The 25,284-nt window shown below is 48.8% G+C and overlaps 1 protein-coding gene across 2 annotated transcripts in view; it reads left to right on the forward strand.

Annotated features, from left to right (window-relative positions):
* LOC138516346 (uncharacterized) overlaps positions 1–25,284 on the forward strand; it is an 888,519-nt gene that overhangs the window by 377,585 nt on the left and 485,650 nt on the right. The window contains exon 4 of one of the 2 annotated variants that reach the window (XM_069631386.1): positions 7,653–7,715. The exons of the other annotated variant lie outside the window; for it this stretch is intronic. Within the exon in view, the coding sequence (XP_069487487.1) occupies positions 7,653–7,715 (63 nt within the window). The remainder of the gene's footprint in view (positions 1–7,652; positions 7,716–25,284) is intronic. 2 annotated transcript variants of the gene reach the window in all.

A 25,284-nucleotide genomic window follows, 5' to 3' on the forward strand; every position in this document is an offset into this window, starting at 1 on the left:
AGGTGGTACCAAAAACACCTGCAAGCTTACTAGCTTCACACACTGGCTAATATCTCTTAGCAAGAAAACCTTATTCGTAGGCATAATCTACCACACCGGTGCCACAACCACTGCAGGTCACTATATGCCATACATTAAAAAGAAAAGTGGTTGGTTTGAATGCAACTAACGTCTGTTTTTCTAAAAAAGAGATTACCAGCAAATCTAACAAATGCCTACTTAATATTCCTTAAACCTAAATTTAGTCACTAACCTGTGCAACTATCAACAGTTCGAATACGCCAACTGGTATCTAACTGCATCCATAATACTGCAATGCTACTTTTGAATAGCAAGATAGTTAGAATACGCCAACAGGTATCTGCTTCAAAGAATACTCTTCAGAACTATAAACCTATCAACAGTTAGAACACACCAACTGGTATCTATCTGCATCTATACTACTGCAAAGCTGCTTTTAGATGCAAAACAGTTTCAATACGCCAACAGGTATCTAAGTACTTCAAAAATACAGATGGTCGCCATCAGGAGAGCACTGATTTAGTGAGCACTGACAAGTCAGGTTTCATCAAACGTAGACACACAAGTGACAATATCAGAAAGATGTAAAAGTGAATAAGAAGATATTCCCTCCCTCCTTGTTGCCCTGGATGCCGAAAAGGCTTTTGACAGGGTGGAATGGAACTTCTTGTTTCTCACCGTGAGGAAAACGGGCTTCAGGGAGAATTTTATTTCTAAGATATGACGTAATTATCACTCCCCTTTATTATGCTTAGCAATAAATGGCCAAGTATCAGCCCCTATTAACATTCAGAGGGGCACAAAGCAGGGTTACCCCTCTCACCGTTGTATGTGATCCATTTGGAGCCCTTACTGGAGGCTGCCAGAGCAAACACTGCAATAGAAGGGATTTCGTTTGGAGGAGGAGCGCATAAGATTGCTGCCTATGCAGATATCATGTTGATAATAGTACAATCCCCGGAGATAAAAATAAAGGACATGGGAGAAGAATTGCAGAGATTTGGTGCAGTCGCGCTGACTAAAAATAAACCGGAAGTATTAAATCTGATGACTCCCATAGCCACTGAAAGTGTACTCGAGGAGGAACTTCCGCATAGATGGGTTCAGGGGGCCATAAAGTATTTTGTGGAATAACTCACAAAAACAATAGACTTGTTATAGCCTGCCAATTTTCCACCACTCCTGGAGAGCATAAAATCCAAACGGGAGGCCCATTGACTATTACATGGATGGGTAGAATCAATGTTTTAAAAATGGTGACCCTTCCACAACTATTATTTTTTTTTTTACTTCCCTCCTGATTCAGATCCCCACTTTGTTTTTTCAAACTCTTCAGAAATATACTGGGAGTTTTCTCTGGAATCAAAATAAAACCAGACTGGCGAGACAGGTGATGAGGATGCCTAGAAATAGAGGGGTAATGGGAGGAACCAGACTTTATGGAGTACTTCCTGGGCTCACTGGTGTGAGTGATTATGGACTGGTTGAGGGAGGATCGGGGCAAGGTATGGAGGGACATGGACAGGGCAGTGGTAGGGGGGGTTTAGCGAAGGTGCTGTGCAAACCTAAAGCAGATGGACCCAAGAACATGTATCGTAGTTGGATAATGGAGGTGGTAGGAGAGTCCCGGGATGACTTAGTAAAGAGGGCACAAATTACTACCTTCACATTCCCTTTCGCCCCTATTTTTGGCAATTTGCAATTCTCTACACGGGAAAGGGGTAAGGGATTCCAAAAGTGGCACGAAGGGGGTTGCCAGAAAATCCAGGATATGTTTGAGGGTCCTGAGATAAAAACCTTTATAAAATGTAAGGAGGACTTTGGCCTTGATGAGGGGGAAAGGTTTAGATTTAACCAAATAAGACATCGGGTGATGCAGGTCCCAATAAGGGATGGGGCGACCCGAGTCCGGTCTCCATTTGAAAGATACCTAGCAACGGAACAAAGAAATGATTACCTGGTGGGCACAATGTATAGGTTTGCAAAGCAAGGGGAGGGCCCGGGGACGAGAAGGTATATGCAGAGCTGGGAAACTGCGGTAGGTCAGCCAATAGAGGAGGAGGAATGGGAGAAACTGGGGGGGTTGTATCCCTAAGCTTAGGTCCCTCCAAACTCGAGAAATCTGGGTGAAACTAATGATTCAATGGCACCTAACCCTGGTTATGATAAATAAAATCTATGGCTCAGCCTCTAGGATGTGTTGGAGAGAGTGTGGCAAGGAGGGATCCTGGAGACATATTTGGTGGGAATGCCTGCGGATTTAGGGGTCTTGGGGAGCCGTCTCAAAAGCGATAGAGGCAACACTGGGGATAAGGTATGATATGATATGGCATTTATAACGCGCCTATCCTCAAGTGTTTCAAGGCGCGACGAGGCAAGGGAGGGGGAACAGAGGGAAGACAGACAACGCTCCTACTAGGCCAAGTGTCATTCAGATCGCGCAAGTGCATGGGAAGGGGGGAAAGAAGTGAGGGGGGAGGGGGAAGGGGACAGTGCAATGCATGGGATAAAGAATAAATAACAAAGTAAAGAATGGGCAAGGGAGAAGGGTAAGTGCATGCATCATGTCTCAAGTGCTGGTGGTAGGACTGTAGGGATACAGAGAACAATCCCCAAGTGCTGAGGTATCCAGGAGGGCAGTGCAGGTGTGCGACTGGCGGAGGGGGGGAGACCTGGGCCCAAGATCAGGGGGTGGCCAGGTAAGCCAGTGCAGTTTCAGTATAAGCAAGGAAGTCAGCAGGGGAGAGGAGGAGAAAAAGCAGAAGCAAAGAGAAAGGTTTTGAGGTGCTTCCGGAACCGGAACCACAAGTTTCAGGGGGGCAGGGAGGCTGTTCCAGAGGGAGGCCCCGGCCCAAGAAAGTGATCTACAACCAACTTGTTGCTTGGTGAAGCGACTGACCCTGAGCGAGTTGGAGGTGGATGAGCGAAGAGCTCGAGAGGGGAGATATTTAGGAAGAGAGAGTTGAAGGTATTAAGGCCCTAGGCCCCAGAAGGCCTTGTGGACGAGGCAGAGGGTTTTGAACTTAATCCTTCCAGCCACGGGGAGCCAATGCAGAGATTTCAATCCTGGAGAGATACGATCCCTGGGCTTGAGGCCAAGGACAAGTCTCACAGTCCGGTTCTGGATGAGCTGCAGAGGGCGGAGGGTAGAAGCAGGAAGATCTAGAAAGAGGCTGTTACAATAGTCCAGCTTAGAGAGAACCAGAGCTCTGGAGACAGTGAGCTTCTGGGGGAAGGATTGGAAAGGTAGAATACCTCTGAGGAGGTGCAGCTAGTATTGTGACTTCTTAGAGATATCAGAGATGTGAGGAGAGAAGGATAGAGTGGAGTCGAAGATGACCCCAAGGTTTGTAGCCTCACAGGTGGGAGCAGGGAGAGGGCCAAGAGAGGCCGACCAAAGAGTGACAGGAAAGGAGGGTGTGGGTGTGTCGATGAGGAGAATTTCAGTCTTACTGGCATTCAGGCAGAGATCATTGGCGGCACACCACTCCTGGATGGCAGTCCGAGATGAGGGAGGGAGAAGTGGCTGAGGGTAGCCTGAAAGAGAGCTGAGTATCATCCGCAGAGCACTGGAAGTTGGGGCAGAGTGCGGCAATGCAGTGGGCAAGAAGTGCCAGGTATTGGTTGAACAGCCAGGGAGAGAGGTTAAACCCCTGGGGAACATAGAGATGGAGGAGAGGAAGGACCCGAGTTGGAGCTAGGAGGGTCGATCGGAGAGAAAAGAAGTCAGCCACGCCAGGGCTTGACCCGTGATGCACAGGTTATCACGGAGACCATTGAGCAGGATGGCATGGTTGACCGTGTCGAAGGCAGACGAGAGATCAAGTAAGATGAGGACACAGGGAGTGTTGGAATCAAGGTTAGAGAGCAGGTCTTCGCGGGTGTTCAGAAGAGCAGTTTCCGTGCTTCTGGCAGCCCTGAAGCCAGACTGATGGTCATGGAGACAGCCAACAGATTCAGTGTGAAGATTAAGGTGTGAGATGGCCAGCTTTTCAAGGAGTTTGCCCAGGAAAGGAGTGATGGAGATTGGGCGATAGTTAGCAGGGCAGGAAGGGTCGGCAGAGGGTTTCTTAAGAAGAGGGTGCACAAGGGAGTGCTTCAGGGGGGCGGGGAAGACTCCAGAGGTGAAAGAGTGGTTACAAAATCGGCAAGGGCAGGAGCCAGGGAGTCAATCTGGTCCTTGATGGTTTTGGAGGAACAGGGGTGAACCTGTTTTGACGAGACTTTCATAGATCGGACTTGTCTAGAAACCTCTTCTGGGGAGAACAGGGGAAAGGCAGAGAAGGAGGGAGGATAGGTGACAGCAGAAGGGCCAGAGGATGGGCAGGGAGTAGAGGTGGCAAGAGAGGACAAGATGTCCTGAGTTTTAGCGATGAAGTGAGAAGCCAGGGACATGCAGCGGGCCTGGCAAGGGACAGGAGAGGTAGAGACTGCGGCATGATTGGCCAGTTCCTTGCAGATTTTAAAGAGTTCGGCCGAGTTGTTGGAGGCCTCAGAGATGCGGGCTTGGATGTGAGCTCTCTTCTTAGTGCGAACAGAGAGCCGGTATTGCCTTTTGGAGCAGGCAGGAGGCCAGTTTGTCAGAGGATGTATGTTAAGCAAGCCATTTCCTCTCAGCCACCCTGTACTTGCATTTAAGGGTGACGAGGACGGAGTCGTACCAGGAGTTGCACTTGGCTTTCGGCTTCAGGCGGATCCTCATGACAGGGGCAAGAGTGTCTGATATAGCAGAGTGGAGCATAGAAAGGGCTGTCAGGGTGTGAGTCAGCCAGAGGGGTAGGGGGGGAGAGAAAGTGGCAGCGAAAGCCTCCAATGACACGCGCTTCATGGGTCTGATGACCGAGAAGGTGGGTGGCAATGATGGAGAGGGCTTGGCCTGGGGGATAGAGAGGGTGAGCTGGGAGGAAAGGAGAATGTGATCACTCCAGGAGAGAGGAGTAGTGAGAAGAATAGAAAGGGGAAGGTCCGAGGAGATCAGAACATCAAGCGTATGCACTGCAGAGTGAGTCGGGCCAGAGGGGAGAATGGAGAGTGAGAGAGAGTTGCAAAGGTCACGAAAAAGTCCAGAGGAAGGGCAGGAAGCATCCAGGTGGATGTTGAAGTCTCCAAGAAGGAGGAGTTGAGTGGTCGAGACCAGGAGGGAAGAGGAGAGGTCTGACCACTCAGAGGAAGGAGGAGATCTGACCAGGTGGCCGATAGATGGTAGCCACAGTAAGGGAATGGCTAGGAGAGAGAGAGCCTGCAGACGAGGCATTCGAAGGATGAGTAGGCCTGCATAGAAATGACTAAGGTAGGAATCCACTCTGGGAAGATCAGGGCTACACCCCCTCCGGAATGGTTGGGCCTAGGCACAGAGAGGATCTTGTAGCCGTCCGGGTGGAGTGTCAAAGCTCGTGGAAGAGCTGGCCGTGAACCATGTCTTGGTGAGACCGAGGATGTCAAGGTCAAGTTCCTCCAGAAGATGGCAGATGTAAGAGGAGTGTTAGACAGCTGAGCGAGAATTTAGAGTGGCAATATGGAGAAGGTTGCCGCCCTTGAAAGACTTCCGGGGAGGGGTGCAAATCGGAGGTACGCCCTGTGGAGGTGTAGAAGAAGCCCTAGGGGGGCAGAAAGGGTAGGAGGAGAGGTCAAGGTAGCCAAGGAGGAAATAGCAGGGGAGGCCCTGGAGGGAAGAAGAGGGACAGCAGGAGAGGAGAGGAAGTTGATGAGGCGCGGGAAGCGTCTATCAAAGAGAAGAAGATTGGCTTGCGGGCCTTGGACCAAGATGGTACCATTCAGATAAACATTAACGATGACCTCCCAACATATGCCAGCGTTAATGGGAGAGGAAGAGAAGGGAGAGAGCACAGAGACCATATGTAAGGTCCATAGGTCTGGCGAGGGAACGACAAAGAGGATGTCGGTGACAGTTTGCCTGGAGGAGACACTGGTATAGGTGTCAGCGTTAGGGTGGCCTGGGTTGGAGACCAGGATGTCCTTTTTAAACTTCTTCCTACCAGATTTAGTGAGGAGAGCAGGATAGTAGATATAGAAACAATTAGAAAAGATAGGGGAGACAGAGAGCACCATAGAGAAGTAGGGGAGAGGTGAGAAGAGGGAGCGAGTGGGAAGGGGTAGGCGAGAACACTAAGTAAGGACACAGGGCAGGGTGCACGCAGAGGAGACAGGATGACAAATGGACAGGACGCCGTGTGCTAAGAAGTGGCAGAAGGTTCGCTGGATGCGTGCTAATGCAAGGAGGTAAGCCACAGAACGGCACTACTTTCAATGCAGTATTGAATACAGGAGGAAAAACACACCTAGTTATGGGAGTCCTGAATTGTGGGAAGACGACCTAGGATTCACAATGCAGTTAAGACGTATTCAAAAAGCAGTATTGAGTACAGGAGAGAAACACACCTCAGGTGTGGTGGTAACAAAGGCCTTGCACTTCTGGGATTAGGGCCCAGCCTGAGTGATTCCCTCACCAAAGCGGAGTGCAAAGTTTGTGATATTGATGATGGCCTGAGCACTGGCACAAAACTGGAAGTTGAAACACCCTCCATTGGAATAAGAAGAATCTATGTGATGACTATGCCGACAAAAATGTTGACGTCAATTACGGTGCAGCACAGTGATCAAATAGATCACTTCGCCCACATCCCTCCGACCCGCATTCCCCTTTCCGACCCCCACCCCACCCACCGTACCTTTAAGGCAGCACACGGAAGTGTGCCGCCTGCACTTCTCTATCCCTGCAGCGTCCGTTCCTCCCACCAATGTGAATCAGAGATGATGCTGCAGGGTGCTTTTCTGTTTTTAGTTTTTTTCACTTTCTTGTCCCCCAGTTTACTGAAATGGTAAGCGAGAGACACCCCTGCAACCCCAAGACTCACGTTACTGTGCTTAAGGAGAGCGGGGGATACACCCCTGCAACCCCCACTCTGCTTGGACGCAGTAGTGGCAGTCCGTTTTTTGTGCGCCCCCAAAGACGCAGTGACATTTCGGTACGCTTTCTAACACAAATGGGTGGGCAAGGTTTGGAATTTTGTGGCCCTAGAGTGAATGTCCTACTCGTTACAAGGAGATCAGCAGGGCTTTTTGGCGGACTGGGCATTGGTTTTGGACTACCTTCAGAAATAGGCAAGAGGAGCTTGGTGCCCGAGACGAATTAGACTTATGGGACTAATATAACAGGTGCTAATTATGGCATCAGGACACCCGACAAAGACACTGGGGAGGAGATGTCTCAAACAACTTATGGGGCTCAGGTAAGGGGGCAGTAGATATTGGAAACTGGAACTATACACAATGAGTAAACTGTAGGTTCATGCTCAGGCATGTGGGAGGGGGAAGGCAGAGGAGGGGGGGATTTGTTTATTTTCTTGTTTGATGAAAATGTTAATAAAAATGTACATAAAAAAGAGAGTACAACTTATTTTTGAAAAGCAAGGCAGAATACGCCAACAAGTACCCAATGATTATGCAAACGGAAACAGCAGCTGTGCAGAACACAGTAATGTTGTTCCAAACATAGTACTTAGAATGTACTGATTTTGAGGGTCTAAAAAGTACACGAATATGTAAGATTGTAAGTAATGAAACATTTTAAACTATCCTGCCTAACATATTATACTATGCTTTTTTCACAGAGAAAGAAGCAAAGATTTCTTCTTCATTACCATGTACAACAAACTCAACCAATACCCTCAATGGTACAGCAACCATAAGTACTATTTGCACTTCGATTGTATTATGTCACCATGTTACAAATACTGTATACTGCACCTAGACTATCTATAATTACTATACACATATTATGATGGTAGTATCCAGTGGCCAGATTCAATTTCTATACACATATTATTATAATGGGTGTGGCGCATGGCTGTATTATGCTGTGATGGTTGTGGCCAGGGGCCAGATTCATGGGTGCATGGCCTACGTAGCCTATGGCCATGCAGCCAAGAATCTGGCCACAACCACCACAGCATAATACGGCCATGCACCCAAGAATCTGGCCACAACCACCACACCATAATTAAACCATACATAACAAGGACATACAGTACATATTGGAATAGCACAACTCGCCGTGAACCTCCCCCTCCCAATTCAAATGATGTCTGCAGACATCTAAATGGACTTCCAACTCTATTTTCACCAATGAAAACATCCCCATATCTTCTATATTCCACTCCCCTACCCTGACCGAGCCCTCTTTCAGTCACCAAATAACCCCAAATGTGTTTCTCAAGCTGTCCGCCCAAGAATCGGTGCGTGCCAACTGCGGTGTCCGTGGACTACTGCACCATCATTACGTTCTATTTCCACCTATACAAAGAACCCCTTATCTTGTTTCCACCCCCCCCACCCTTCTCAGCCCCTCTTTTCAACAACCAAAGACCCAAAATGTGTTTTCCAGTCTTTTTCCCCACGGGTCCGTCTGTGGTCAGTTGCAGCTGTCCGCGGATCCAACATGGCAGGCGTTTTGGATAATATGACGCACCTCATGTTTTTTATTGACCAATCAGCGGACTGGACCAATGTCCGCGGATCTGACGTCAGAGGCCCGTCCGCATACCAAACCCAGATATCTCACACTTTTTTCTTAACCTACTTTTGTGCCATTTGAAAAGAAACGACTGGGCGGATTTACACCAAATTTACAAAAGCACACCTCGGGAACAAGTTGATGCTCCTGCCGCTAATTTGGTGGGCTGTAGACGTGAGCAAATCTTTTTTCCATTGCGTCTATGGAAAAAACTGAAATTTTGGGACCCCTATCCCTTGACAAAACCTCACCAAACTTTGCAGAATCAATCTGACGGGGCCATATACTTTTGTTTGCAAAGTTCTGCGAGGATTCATCCTTGGGGGGGAGGGGGAGGCGCAGTTATAAGCTGCCCAAAAAGTGCTCTTCCTATGGGTTGAGCAACTTAACCATAGCTACAGGGCCGCTAGCACAGGCCCTGTAAAAGAAAAAAGAAAGTGTATTTATGGTTAAGTTGCTAAACCCTTAGGAAGAGCACTTTTTGGGTGGACCCCCTAGACGAATCCTCACCAAACTTTGCATAAAAAGTATATGGCCCACTCCGAATTCCATTGCAGTTTCATGAGGTTTGGTCAAGGGGGATCCCAACATTTATTTTTTTCCCCATAGACTGAATGGAGAAAAACATTTGCTCATGCCTACCGCCCAAACCGCTGGACAGATTTTCACCAAATTTGCGGCTGGAGCGGCGGCTTAGTCCCGAAAGTGTGCTTTTGTATATTTGGTGGAAATCTGTCAAGTCGTTTTTTTTTTAAACGACCAAAAAGTAGGTCTAAGTAAATTAGTGCTATCTATGTCCGCTCTGCAGACACACTTCCCTGTTTGCGCCGCGGACAGGACACTGATTGGCCAATTGGCTTACGTCATGTCCATGGACAGACGACGTGCTCGCTGATTGGTTGGAGTGAAGCGTGAAGTGTCATATTTTCTCGATGTGCCCGCTATCTTGGATTCACGGACAGTAGCGCTGTCCGCAGACATCGCGGTAAAAACATTAAAAAACACAACTTTGCACTTGTCAAACTTATCAAATAATCTCTGGGGAGGTGAGGGGTGATGAGGGTGGGATGGGATATGGCTGCAGGAAGCTAAAAAACGGGTGAGTTTTGCTGCGAAAGTCTGCGAACGGTCTAGATATTCGCAAACAGTCCTGTCAAGTTCACAGACACCTCTGCATTACAGGTCTGGTGAAAAGCTGTTCTTGAATGGCTTATAACTTTGGCGCCACTTAATGAAACTGTATGAAATTTTGCATTAATATTCTTAACCCGATTCTGACTGGGTTTACAAAGTTTAGTGGGATTCTGTCAAGTGTGGGCAAAATTAGAGGGGGGGGGGTCCCAGAATATTGTAAAGGCTTATAAATGAGGTGCCATTTGACGAATCTACACAAAAGTTTGCAAAAAAATGTTAAGTCTAGATATCTATTGTTTTGTAAAGTGTGAATCGATTTTGTCAAGTGGGGCCGAAATTAGGGGGGGCACAAAATATTGTAAAGGCTTATACATGAGGTGCCATTTGACGAATCTACACCTACATTGGCAAAATGCTTATAGAACAAGGTATAAATGGTTTTGCAAAGTTTGGTGGGCTTCTGTCAAGAGGGGGCAAAATTAGAGGGGTGGGGGGTCCCAGAATATTGTAAAGGCTTATAAATGAGGTGCCATTTGATGATTCTACACAAAGGTTTGGAAAACGATTATAGATCTAGATATGTATGTTATTGCAAAGTTTGGTGGGATTCTTTCAAGAGGGAGCAAAATAAGAGGGGTATCCAAAATATTGAAAGGCTTATAAATGTGGTGCAATTTGACGAATCTACACAAACGTTTGTAAAAAGATGTTAGATCTAAATGTTTTTGTAAAGTCTGAATCAACTTTGCCAAGTGGGGGCTAAGTTATATGACTATGACTATTGTGTGTGCATGCATTTGATACTTTTGAAAAAATAAAACATGGGTGAATTTCCAGCAAACTTGCGTAAGGAGTATTGGCAAGGACATTAAAACATGGTTTTGCAAATGTGCCTGTGTTTTATTTTTTGACAAGTGTCATAATGTAGGTACAAAAAATAGTGATAGACCTTTGGTGACTGAGGTATAGCCTGTGGCCATGGGCAGCGGCCAGATTGTCCGGGTCATGGTATAAGATCATGACGCACACAATCTGGCTACTGGCCATGACAAAAAATGGTGTTCAAATGGCCATGTCCACCTGGGACCGGCTATGTTGTAAAGTTATTCGAAAGTAGGATAGGTTTGAAAAGGAAAAAAAGTGCTTGTGGTAATATGTTCATAGGGTTTTGCAGGCTGCCATGGCAAGTGTAGAGGGGTTGTGTACGGAGCCCCGCCTTCTCTTTCCATGTTGGCTGTCTTGGAAAAGGATTTTTGTAGGAAGGATAATCCTTCCTTCTTACAGCGGGAGGCCACAGGCGTCCCGCTATAGGCAGAAAAATCGATGTTTTAGCACCCTGGGTTCCCGCTTTGGGAACTAGGGGTGCTAATGGCCTTTATCCCCGATTTCAGGGGCTGCAATGGACGATAATGGTCCGGAGCCCTCCTTATTTATTTATTCATTTATTTATAACACGCCGAAGCCATTAGACATTAGGCTGTGTGGTTACAGTATTTGTTGAGGAAGATGAGGTGGAGGAAGACAGCTTACTACTTACTGAGAAAGGAACAACCTTTCTGAGAACATTGCGGTCATTGGATTTGGTGTGGCGGTGCATGGAGGTGGTCGCGTAGGAGTACTGTCCAGGTAGTCTGCGACTGAGTCAGTGCATTTCACTTTGGTAGCTTTAGCCTTTGGTACACTTCCAACAGTAGTAAAGACCTGGCACACTCATGATTAGATCTTGGTGCTAGAAGTATGTACTTCCTCTACCTCATCTTCTTGGTCCTCTTCATTGTCTTTGGAGGTACTGCGCTTTTTTGTTGTTGTGACGGTCCTCCAGCTGGTGGTGGTGGTGGCTTTTGGGGAGGAGGGATGGCAATAGCTGATGCCATTTTTGTCCTGTGTGCTAGATTGTTAATGGATAATGAGCACGAAAAGGCGTAGGAGGTGTGCAAGGGAAATTTTGAAGTTGGAAGTTCCTAAATAAGTAGAAAATGTAGTTCCGAACTGTCTTCGAAGCACGGGTCCGATCACAAAGTGCAAACACGTCACCATTCCGTGCACATGCGTATGGTCACGTGGCACTGTCCAGAAGGTCTGCGATGAAGTCAGACGTTCCTGGACGTCTACGGATGCAAAATTATTTCAAAAAAGTTGCAAAAGGTGTATAGACGTGTTAAAAATGAAGCTACAAGGTGGGAAATGGCAAGTGTTAAGGTGAAACTTTGTAAATTGAACATAAATATTGCTTATTGGGTAAGTATGATATTAATAAGTTGTAGGAAAATAGCATGCACTGGTAAAAACCCATGAAATTCACTGAGAAAACTTTGTTAAAGGGACATTATGGTTAAGTTGCACTAATATAAAAACCTATGAAATTCAATGGTAAAACATTGTTACAGGTAACACTGAAAAACCTCAGAAATTCACCAGTTATGGTAAACTAAGCAACCATAACTCGTGCCTTTTGTGATGTCATCTTTGATGTCCTGGGTGTTAGTCTTAGCAGTGCACGGCGGTGGCGTGAGTTATGGTTGCTTAGTTTACCATAATTGGCGAATTTCTGTGGTTTTTCGGTTTTACCTCTAACCATAACGTCCCTGTACCAATTTTTTACCATTGAATTTCGTAGGTTTTTATTAGTGCAATTTAACCATAACACGTCCCCTTAACTAAGTTGTTTCATTGAATTCTCTCACTCTCTCTCTTACACACACACACACACACACACACACACACACACACACACACACACACACACACACACACACACACACACACACACACACACACACACACACACACACACACACACACACACACACACACACACACACTCTTACACACACACACACACACACACACACACACACACACACACACACACACACACACACACACACACACACACACACACACACACACACCCGCCCCCCCCCCCCAATCCGGCGTTGCCCATGTCCTGATCGAGTGGTGTCTCGTGTGCCCTGGAGGATGTTGCTCTTGTCCTCTGGTCAGCAAGTCGTGCTGCTGTTTGTTGTGTTTCTGAAGCTCTTGATATTGATTTTCGCTTGGCATCCGATGGAGCTTTTCCAAGGGATGTTCGAATTTAGTGCGGCATGTTTCAGTCCCTTCTTGTGTTTCCCACATTAGATAGTGTCCAAGAAAGATTGATTGTGCTCCTCTCTTGTGAATGAACTTAAGTAAACTGTAACCTTGCCATTTCCCATATTTGTAGTGGCATGATAAAAACAAACCTGTTTCGTTTTAATTCCCTTTAAAAATGCTTTAATAAACACTTTCGAACTGTGTACAGTAGTAATACATTTCAGAGGAATAACCAACACATCGAACATTTAGCTTCAGACACTTTCAAATTTTGCCTCCTTCTAGTACCTATTGTAGTGAATCGGGGTGAGCATCAGTAAATGAGGGTGTCTACGGAGTGAATTCTTTTGCATCCAAACATAGACTACAATCTTGCCCCAGACAAATGAGTAATCCATGCACAATTTGATAGCAGTGAGTTCAACGGTGTGGATTCGTATAGCCAGACAAACATACACACATACATAGATTCCGCTTTATATATGAAGGTGGACCAGAACCAATGGTCTGAAGGCCAGCAAGATGCCGTGGGCTTGGGAGTATCCCTGCATTAGACCATCAGAATCTCCTAAAGCATTCCCCAAAGCTCTTAGGTTCTGTGCTTCAGCAACACCCTCACAGCTCTCCTTGCCCAAGGTGCCAGCCAATTCTAAGAGTTGCCCATGATAGGCAGACCACATGGGGGAAAAATGCCACCTAACCAAACTAACAAATCCACCCACATTGACCAACATCCATTTCAGTAGAATTCCTCAGGTCACACCAATTACATCTCCGCTGATTGATGCATACGTTCTACAGTAGCTGGAATACAAAGTCACAGAACTTACATGAGCTCAGATCCCTTCCTTTGGATATGTGACTGTGTGAGAGAATTTGGCCAGCTGACATCTTGTTGTCCTAGGACAGTCTGTCCTGAACTTTATTTGGTTTTGATGCCGGGCCACCATATTTGTTGGTGGACCCCAAAATGTCTTGTGCATCTATAACATTGTATAACAGGCTGTGCTCTTGATTTTCCGTCAAGGTCAATCTCTTGGGGAAAATCATAGAGGACCTCTTCATAATTGGGTTCCCACTATGTCCAGACTAGCTTTCCTTCAGTCAGGGAGTGACATGTGCCCAGTAAAAATAGTTGCTCCTTCTTTCCTTTGCCAAGTTGTCTTGCCCACTTTCATGGCAAATGTATCTCCTAGGAGAGTGGGCTGTTGGCAACCTACAAAATCAAATGTTGTGCACTCATATTTGGTCCCCGAGTATGTAGTGGCTGTGTAGAGTATGTAGTGGCTTCAAACAGATCCTTGAACGCTGCATGCTTACTGATCTGTGACTAAAAGCTTGGATGGGTATTCGGATTATACTTTATGCTCATCTTTCATTTAATTAGTAGCCTCATTATATCATTTGTGTCATATATGTACAACTGTTGTCTGTTGCTTTGTGTGTGCTGTTTGTGTAACTATCCTGGCAGTCGGGGCTCTTCAAGAGCTGAATAGACGTCCTTGTCAATCCCGTTGTCTTTTTTTGTGTGCTTTTTGCTTCCACAAATACAAGAGAATTGCCAACATAAAAGCATCTCAATATATTTTCTAATATATCTAATATAGAATACCGAGTCCTAAAAGAAACAGTTACAATATATAATCTACAAGAAGTTAAACTGTCTGGCTCTCGATAACATATGCCTCATGGGTAAAATGTGCAGAGCCCTAGTTCAACTATATACCAGACATAGTCCCATTTACTTCTTCCATTCTATCTATGACTCCCAGTCCATGTAGGTGGGGTCTGATGTATCTTTTTCTTAAATTCAAATGTTTAGCAGAAGACCATGTAAAATGTAGCGAATCTTCAATTCTGCCAATTTTGCAGTCACTTGGTTTATCCCTTGTAGACTGCTTTGACACCACAATTTATCACCAGTTTCAAGTACATTGACACCTTTTTGATTTAATAAACATCTCAACCCTGGGAGAACATGTTCTTTAAATATTGTCACCTGCATTCTTAGAGAGCTAAAGTTATTGGCTGCAACTCAATCATCCACTTGCCAATCTGCGTCTACTGCCACCTTAATTATCATTAGGAGTTTGACCTCTGTAAAGTGCAACTGAGGTAATTTTGGCATTCTGAACTTCAATTTACTTTGTAAACACCTGTGCTCCATATCCATAGTACACATTATAAGTTTGAATAGATTCCTGATCCTCAACTTATGTGCTGCCCAGGAGCAACTTTTGTAAACATTATTCCCAGGTAGGTGTTGTTGGTAAGGGTGCTTTAGAGTGAGGCGAGATGCATTCAAAGCACTTTGATGGGCCAGGGTGTAGGGGGACGGTGAGAGGACCACCTCTCAATACAAAAGGATCCCACTCCAATATAATCAACCCACATAGTATAGGATAGGGTGCGAGCATCATTGCTATTTTGTGTAGATATTAGTAACCATAGGTAGAAGGGAAGGGCTGCGCAGCGAGTGCAGCATTATATGCACTGGGCCCAAATTGCGAGACAAGGGAAATCTTAGCCATGTCACAGCTCCCATGAGGACAGCCCACACCTCCAACCTCCACAACTCATATTCATTGTTCTAACAGTGTTGCAAAGATGTTCAAGAGGAATATGCCCTACAAGGCCGTGATCACAGACCGGCGCCTGGTGTGCATGTGATCTCACACTGGCTAAAGCACTATCCGGCCCATCCCCAGGCGACCACAAGTTATAGCCCATATAACTGACTAAAACCTAACATCCCTGAATTCCATGGCACCAGGTGCCTTTTGACCACCAACCCCAAAGTAACAAGTCCTGAAATGTTCAAAGAGAACGGACAGGGCACATCGTTGAAGCCACAATTGTGTGATTTGTATTGTGAGGTGCTGGGAGGGATACAATATAGTTCAAAACAAGGGTGGAGACCTTGGAGCCGCATGGCACGGAAGGGAGTGAATGAAATGTGTGTGTCAAGGTCGGAGTGTCCCGGAACCTCCTTTGTGCCCGTCTTGAGGCCTGCCAGGTGCACAGTATAGTGATAAAACAGCATTATGTCAGGAGTGTAGTTAATTTTTTCTTTGACCTTCGTCATGAGAAGATGATGATCACTGCAGGACCCAAGTGATGGAAGACAAACAGGCTGGGCTGGAACCAATGGCCTGGCATCTCTTATGGAGCTGGCGGATCATGTGTAGGCGCACACCAACCAGCTGTGTGGTTTTTATTATATGTATTGTATCATCTATGGTGATGTTTTCCTTTATAAGATTCTGCTTGTACTACTTTTCGGCAGAAAGTTCTTTGCTGTTGCTCTCATCTTCGTGAGAGATTAAAACTTGTTATCCTTGGGCGTGGCCTGGAGCGCGAGCGATGCAGCCGCTCCTGTAATGGCCTCCGTACGAGACCCGCGGCGATGATGAATAAATCAGCCCTAATGGATCGATTTGCGGCATCCCCCGGCTCATAAGCAAGGCGAATCCCTGAGGCATCGACTGCTGCCTGGCGAGGCGATGACATCATCCCTGAAGCCCGTATTCGGCCCGTTGTGCCGGGGCCCCCTGCCTCCTCACACAGCTCCCAAGATGGCCGACAGAGAGTAATTATCCCGCCGTCTCCAGAACGGAACACAGTGAGCAGTGGAGCGGATCCCCTGCGGCTGGACCCGGGCTGACGTGGGCCCCCGACTCACACTCCGCAGCGAAGAGGTGGCCCCCTCCTCCCATCTCGGTGGTCCCGTTGCCCACACAGCTTTGTGGAGCTGCGGCGGCTCTCTCCCGGGGAGTCGAGCGAGAGCAGTGGTGAGGCCGGCGACCGCCCACCCAGATCGGCAGCGGGAGTGGACCCGCCGAGATTCACCGGGACAGCGGGCCTCGCTCCGAGGGAGGGCTCGAACGACACACTGAGGCGGCGTCTCCGGAACCTCCAATCCGGCCTTCACTGGCGACCGAACGACCTCCTGCGGGATCCCGCGGGCGCTGCCGCCGGCCCCGCTTTGCTCCGCCACCCCACGCCAGGATTCTGACACATCAGACGGCCCGGCTCCTTCCAGGGGCGCCCCGGCCCACTCTCCTTTGGCAGGCCTCCCATAAGCCGGGCCCACGGACCGCCCTGAAGACCCTACGCAGGAGCGGCTGCTGATCTACTGCTCCCCAGCCTCTGAGCCCGACTCGGCGAACCCAGACGAGGTAGGAACCTTCCTAAGTTTTGAAGGGGCTATATCCACCCCTGCTGCCCAGAAGACCTGACGGCGCCCTCTGTCCGACAGGAGTTCTCTCGGTGCCCCTCTTGGAACCCCCCCCCCTCCCGTCTCTGGGACTTCCTGGGGCGCCCCGGCCCACTCCCGCTGCCCATATTGGATCCTGGGTCCCGTCCCCGAGGCCCCCCCCAACCGGAAACGTTCCACCTGCCCTCCTACAGAATCCGACATTGGCCGCGCCGACACTGCGGCCCTCTTTCTAACGCCACGGAGGCAAGGTCTGGTAATCCTCGTCTCGTCTAACGCTCTGCCTGTTCACCTGAGTCTCTCTACCCCCTCTGACCTCGGGCCCCCTAGTCTAGTAAGCCTCACCTCGAGAACCCTAAGCATTGCAGTCACTGCTGCCTGGATCTCCTAAGCCCGACACAATGTCGAAGCCAACGAAATCAGCCAAATCTTCGGACATATCCACCATGCTCTTAGCGGCGGACAGGGCGAGGAGGCCAGACCCCCCACCTAAGTTAACTCCACAAAAACCCCCTGAGGAGCAAGGAAAGTTAGCCACTAAGGAAGACATCCAGGCCTTCATGCAGGACATTAAGGCGGAGTTCCGGTCTTGTATGTCAGAACTTACCACGCGGATGGATCAGACGGATCATAGACTGACCGAGGCGGAACAGAGGCTGGGCGAAGTGGAGGACCTGACCCAGAGCCATGACGCCACGATCCTAGACATGAGACGAGAGATCCTGGCGCTGCAGACCAAGAATGAAGTGATGGAATTCAAACAAGAAGACCTAGAAAACAGGGCACGACGAAATAATCTGCGCATCAGAGGAGTCCCATCGACCATCACAGACAAAGAGCTGCCAGAATACATTGGCAATTTCTTTCAAGCCCTTCTTCCAAACATGGATAAATCCCAACTTATCCTGGACCGCACTCACAGGCTACGACCAAGACGGGGGGGTGGACTCAGACGGCCCCCTGAACGTAATTACCAGGGTCCATTTCTACGCTACTGAAGAGGCCATCTCCACCATTAGCCGCACCAAAGATGAACTCTCGTTCATGAGCTCCCCACTGCAAATTTTCCAGGACCTCTCGTTAACAACCTTACAGAAAAGAAGAACCCTTAGACCCCTAACACTATTTCTACAGAGCCGGCAAATCCGCTACAGATGGCTTTTCCCCTCCACTCTCCAATTCACGTTCCAGGGAACCCAGCGCAGAATCAGCCACCTAGAGGACGTCGAGTCCATTCTGCACCCACGCTCGCCGGAGGCCTCTACCCCTCAATCCCTGCAGCACTCGCCGGGGGAGGCGGAGCGGCTACCCCAGGAACAGCAACCTTGGTCGAGGACTCAGAGACGCCGAAAGATAAAATGATACAGCCCAGTCCGGGGCTCTAACGCAGATTGATCCAGTGAAGAAATCGAGATCCAGTAACGCCGCGGGTCCCGAGCGGCCTATACCCCACTCCAAGGAGTATGTCACCAACTCACCCTCAGAGACCAACCTCATGTAGTGGTTGGACCCCAGCCCTGTTGGCTGGGGGAACAGTTAGAGCCCCGTTGGCCCACTCATTGAAAAGTTTACCCTCCCGTTGGAGGATACAGGAAACCCAGCCACAGGAAAGCTTTGTTGACCCTGAGCCACGAGATGAAGAATGAATACCGCCATCCCCTCCGCGAAGAGCAGAACTCCATCCCGGAGGACACCCAGGAGTCCTCCCCCCCCCCACACCAGAAACTAAGATTCCTGACCCTGAATGTCAGAGGCCTCAATGCCCCACAGAAGCGGAAAGCGATTCTGAGACGCATCCAGAATGATAAGGCTTCCACTGTCTTCCTACAGGACACATCTGATTCCAGCTGACTACACAAGGCTCCGAGATCGACAATTTCCACTACAGTTCCTGGCATCTAGCGGAACGAAGAAGGGTGGTACAGCGATCTTAATCGCCAAAGGTCTTAAGCCGCAAATTCTGGACTCTAAGCGGTGCCCTGAGGGCCGCTTTGTGGCGGTGAAGTGCCGAATGCTTGGCCAACTATACACTTTTATCTCAGCATATGCCCCGAATGAAGACCAGGAGGCATTCTACTTGGCCCTGGAAAGCTCCCGCCTTCCGTTCGCTGAGGGCCATACCATCATCAGGGGAGATTTCAACGGAGTCCCCGATCCCTTAGCAGACAGATCACACCCTCCGGCCCGCAGAGACTTCGGCTTGGCAATGGCTTTACTCAAAGTGTTCCGAACCTTAGACGTGGTAGATACCTGGAGGGTCCTCCACCCAGAGGAGCGAGACTACTCGTGCTATTCCTATGTACATAGAACTTATTCACACATCGACCTCCTGTTGGCATCCCCGCAGATACTGGCATTCACGGATGAAGTCCTCATAGGTCCCAGAATCCACTCAGACCATGCACCCATAATGTTAACGCTAAGAGCCCATGACCCTGACCCGTCTCCAAGACGCAGATGATCTCTCTATGACCCGATCCTAAACGATATGGCCACCAGAGACATAGTGGCTAAAACAATAAAGCAGTTCTTTGAAGAAAATAAAAACAAAGATACTTCCCCGGCGAATACATGGGACGCTATGAAGGCCATGGTGAGAGGGGTGCTAATCTCCCGAGGAGCGGCCAATCACAAACAAAAACAGTCCTGCCGCATCCTAGAGGACAAGCTCCTGGAGGCGGAGACGACATGTAAGGCCAGAAACTGGTCCCCGAGAATTTACCGTGCCTTGCAGACAGCTCGAAAGAAATTAGAGGCCCATTACGCGGAGGACACAGCCCAGCTTCTAACCAAAACAAAGTTACTGTCACGCTCACCTGATTCCCACGGAGGCGCAGGTCTGGCTTCGAGTGCTGATGCTTCTTCTATGGTGAAGCGCAGGACTCTGAAGATGGACTCACTGGCTCGCAGGAATATTTCCCTGTGCGTGAAAAGGGAGTATTACCTACTGACGGAATAATGCTCAAGCCTCCCACTCCCTTCCAACCCTCCACGATACCCTTCCTCGATTCCCCGTGAAGTCTCACCTTAGGGTCTGGAAGGATGAGTTCTCCATCCTGCTTGATGCAGGGGCGCGTTGAAACCTAGTTACTTCACTGGATTGAGGTTTGATGGGAGTTCACATAAGCTTGACTATTCAGGTAAGGCGCTGTAAGAGTTCTGTAGCAAGTTCAAAAGTTCAAGCTTAATAATAAAGTTCATTGTCTTATTGCAGCATGCGCTAACGCTTATGTCTTTTTCCCCTTAGGGGCCGGGGTTCGGAATGCCGGAGATATGGCGCCGACCCGAAGTGAAATGTGCAGTTCCAGTAAATGACAGGTAAGTTCTGGATGAGCGTTCGGGTAATGTCTTTGCATTCGCTCATTCAATGTCTTTGTCTTTTTTCCCCATAGGGGCCGGGGTCCGGAATGCCAGGAAGCGGCAGGACCCGAAATGAAATGGGAATGACCCAACAGGTAAGTCTTAGAAGGAAACTGAGCTTTTCCTAATCCCTTCCTTCTCTCACCTTGTGTTCTTGTCTTTTTCTCTCTAGGCTCTGGAAAGTGGCTGCGGATCCGGATGATCGCTGCTGAAGATGGAGGTGCCCAGGAAAGGTGAGTGAAATGCAGCGCTGCAGTGATCGAAGCGAAATGCTCTTAAAATGATGTCTTCCCTTTCAGGATAGTCGGTGTGAAGTCTCCGTGATGCAGCTTAAGCAGGTAAGGTCTTCTTTCTTTCCAATTCTCTCTTAGCAGGTGACGCAGGACGCTGCAGGCGTGGCTGAAGTCCAGATGCAGGAGCTGACACGGTGAGCGTCCAGCTGCGAGGAGCAGAACAACGCGAAGCGTGAGTTGCTGATCGGGCGTGGTTTAAATAGCTTTGGGAGAAGTTCCAGGTATGTATCCTTCCACCGATCAGGTATGTATCCTTCCCTGACCACACCCAGGGGAAAGTAGTTCCACAGGTAAAGTAGTTCCATTTAGGCCTCAAGAGGGCCTGGATGTAGCAGCATGGTCTGCATCAGGTAAGTGCACCTTAAAACACATTATGAGCCTGGCGCCTAAGGCGCCAGGACAGGGGTCCAACATGAGCCTGGCGCCTAAGGTGCCAGGACTGTGTCCAAAGGGCCCCAGCTTGGGCCCGCTGGCACTTCCCTGGGGGAAATTATGCCTGCCTCTGGGGTTGCTGGGTCGGACCTGGCTCCTTGAAGGTAGGAATCATGACAGTTACTACGCCAGAGGAAACAAGGCGAATACATTTCTAGTGGAAAAATTGGCAAGAGTCAAGAAGAGGAATACTATTATAGGCCTCAGAAACCCCCAGGGTGCTGTCCAGTTCACAGATCGGGATAAGTTGAGGATTGCAGAGGCCCACTTGACGGAGACAATGACGGCTACCCCAAGACCCTGTGGAGAGCAGCAGTCCTACCTTCAGGGAGCCGCCTTACCCAAGCTCTCAACCCCAAGGAGGGAAGAGTTGGAGGCCCCGATCACCAGCGAGGAGATTGACGAGGCTATTAAAAGCCTAAAATCAAGAGCCCCGGGGCCGGATGGTTTCTCGCCTCGATTTTTTTTAAACTCTTTCGACCCCAGCTGCTAGCCCCAATGACGACTCTCTTCAATTCCTTCGCCACCTCGGGATCAACCACCCCATCGATGACAGTCGATCACAGTACTAGCGGTGAAACCAGGAAAAGACCCCAGAGAGATTGCGGCGTATCGACCCATTTCCTTATTAAACCTAGATGCAAACATTTACTCAAAGGTCTTGGCAACCCGATTAGCGAAGATTCTCCCGGACATTGTAGACCCAGACCAGACAGGATTTATTCTAAACAGAGCCACCACGGATAACACTCGTAGAGTCCTCAACCTGGTCGAGATAGCTAGGCTAGACTCGCAGAAACTTGCTCTGCTAGCCTTGGACGCGAACAAGGGTTTTGACAAAGTGGACTGGTCATCCCTCCGCCTTACCCTGGAATCGTTCCGCTTTGGGCCCACCTTCATAAAGCTAGCCTTAGCAAACTATCAGACCCCCTCCACCCTTCTCCGAGTGAATGGCTTACTGACCAGCCCGATCTCCCTGACATGCGGCACCAGACAGGGCTGTCCTCTCTCTCCCCTACCTTTTGCTATGGTTATGAAACCCCTGGTCCAACAGATCCGACTCAGCGCCAGAATCAAAGGCCTCCAAGTAGGCCCCACCCAGCATAAGATCGCGCTCTACGCTGATGATGTGATGCTAACCATTACAGACACCTGACAGTCCTTGAGAGCCTCCCTAGCGGAAATCCATAGATTCGGAAAGGTGTCCGGATTCGCCATCAATTTCGTGAAATCTTCAGCATTGGGGATAGGCTTAGACCAGAGAGAAAAGGAATCCTTCAGTTCCCAGTGCGCGATCCCACTAAGTGACAAATCCATCCCCTACCTCGGGGTTCGGATCCCCGCTAATCCTGAAGACACCTATCGGATAAACTTACACCCCTGATTAAAACCTTAGAAAGAGACCTGAACTCCTGGCTTACGCAGGAAATATCACTAATAGGTCGCATCACGGCCTGTAAGATGAACTTATTGCCACGATTCCTGTACGCCTGCTCGGCCCTTCCCATCATAGTCCCTCGCCCCCAGCTGCAGAGACTTCAGAGGAAGATATTTGAATTCATATGGAGGGGGAAGAAAGCCCGCATTCCACGAAAGACCATGCTGTGTGCCCCGAACCAGGGAGGTCTAGAGGTCCCTGATCTCCAAAAATACCAAATGGCGGCGCAGATAGCTCACACCCGGGCCTGGAGCATAGCGTCGGGGCGCCCCAAATGGATGGACATAGAACAAGCCCGGATACCTCTCCCCCTATGCTTTCTCTTGCACCTACCGACTCCGCTGCGGCGGTCGTGGCCAGCCATCTTATCTTCGACCAAGCAGACGTTGAAGGCATGGGATTGGGCACGCAAATCCAGAGGCATCCCGAGAGACCTGAGCCCCTCAGCTCCAGTCTTCCACAACCCGGCCTTCTCAACTGGAACTTCGCCCGCGAACTTCAGAAACTGGATAGCCGGAGGCCTTAGCTCCCTAAGCCAACTATTCGAAGGAACCCAACCGCTGACTTTCGCCCAATGCAAAAGAGCTTTTAATCTCTGTCAGACAGGTTCTCTTACTGCCAAATCAGACACTGGTACTCACACCCCCAGACTCGAATGGCTGCCACCCGAGACCTCGACACCCTGGAATTAACCGTGGCAGACCCTCCTGCCCGAGGACGTATCTCAACGCTGCATCGACTATTCCAGGTGAACGTATTATCAGCCAGAGCAACATATATGTCGCAGTGGGAGAGAGACCTAGGGCATCCGATCCAGGATCAGGCCTGGACCGATATCTAGTCACGCACACATTCATCCTCTTTCTGCATTACCAATCGGGAATGTGCGCATAAACTTCTCCTGAGATGGTATTTCACACCGCTTCAACTACACCACTTCAATCAGTCACTGGACCCACAGTGCTGGCGCCGCTGTGGCTCGCCGGGCTCCTACCTACACATGTGGTGGACGTGCCCGATGGTGGCAGTCTTTTGGATCCAATGCATTGCTACCATTGCAGACATTACCCAGATCACCTTGCCACTAGAACCGGAACCACTCCTGCTGGGGACCCCGATTCCAGGCATTTACCCAAGATCAGGCGCGCTTGCGGCCCTCATCACACAACTGCTCTTGGCCGCAAAAATCACAATAGCCCGGACGTGGAAGTCTCTGGAGGGCCCCCTAGCGGTGCTGTGGTGGTTGAAAATCTGGAACATTTTCATCGCTGAGAAAATCATGGCGGCAGATGGAGGCCGCCTCCACCGTTTCACGAACATTTGGTCTCCGGTGATAGACTACGACCTGCGCTTCCCAGCGCTGACATACAAACCACGTCTAGTGGCAAATGCCCAGCAGGCTGCAAACGGGGAACAGGCTCAGTTTGCAGAGGAGCAGACCCCGGGAGACAGCCAGTATCAGGACACGGAGGCGGAAGCTCGGGGATAGAGGTGGAAGACTTTTTTGTGTTAGATATGACAGGGGATGAGGAGTCGGGGATCGAACTTAATTGGCGAAGAGACAGTCCACAGGAGGCAGACAGAACTAAAGGGTGGTAGCGGGTATTTGGGGATATACAACTATGTGTTAATGCTGTTAAAAAGTGCTGAATGTATAATCAAATTTGTTTTCCTGTGTGCTAACCAAAAATAAACAAGTAACAAAAAAAAAAAAAAACGTGTTATCCTTACAAGATCGACTTGGGCCTTTCTTCCCTAGCGGGTTGTATTCTCTCTGGTGCGAGTGTTTAGGGTCTTGCCTTCAGTGTATTCCACCAGGAATAGTTTTTACTTTATTGCCTAATTAAAACACTTTTGGTTTTCCCCAAATTAATTATGTGACATTGTGACGAATCAACTTCCGGGCACCAGTGGTCCAGGGACGAATATCGGTTTCTAAACCATCAATCGGCCCCACACCTCTAGTACACCAGAAGGGGTCTGAACAGATTGGAAACACAAGTACATTATAAACCTACTTGTCCAATTTTAGTAACGTGGATGGCTTATCTCTGCAAGGTCGTGGGTCGTTGGTTAGTTGCAACACAGTGAAAATACAATTATAGCCGGTCAGATAGCACAGCGAGTTGAGCGCTCGCTTTGACATCTGTGCAGAGCCTGCTGATGCAGGTTTGAATCCCGGCAGGGCCAAACTCAGCCTTTCATCCTTTCGAGGTCGATAATTGAGCATCACACACCGTGGGTAATAATAAGCAGCGCTCAGATACCTGAGAGTTCGTAGCGCTATATGAATGCTAAGGAACAAGTTACTTACCTGTAACTGTTGTTCTCCAGCATGGGTCTGGCATGGATTCACATGCTCATGAATATTCCCCGTCGTCAGGCTGGGAATCCTCGGTAAAGAAAAAATCAGTATCAGTTTTGTTTCTGATCTGTCTTTCTTAGTAGTAACCAATCACTGGTCTCTGGGTCATACTGCCCCCAGCCAATGACTGCCCTCTCCCTAAGTCCCCCCCCTGGCAGCCATCCTCAGATGTGGTAGCACGTAAAGTGGCAGTATGACCAAGTGAAGAGCCGCAGAGGGGAAGGAGGGAGGGTTCGCATGTGAATTCTTGCCAGACCCATGCTGGAGAACAACAGTTACAGGTAAGTAACTTGTTCCTTCTCCAGTATGGGGTCTGACATGGATTCACATGCTCATGAATATAAGAATACATAGCAGTACACACATGCACAACCACGGGAGGTGGCAAGGCTCAACATT

This window comes from Ambystoma mexicanum, chromosome 6q (genome assembly GCF_040938575.1).
Source record: "Ambystoma mexicanum isolate Mex_15411 chromosome 6q, UKY_AmexF1_1, whole genome shotgun sequence".
Lineage (NCBI taxonomy): Eukaryota > Metazoa > Chordata > Amphibia > Caudata > Ambystomatidae > Ambystoma > Ambystoma mexicanum.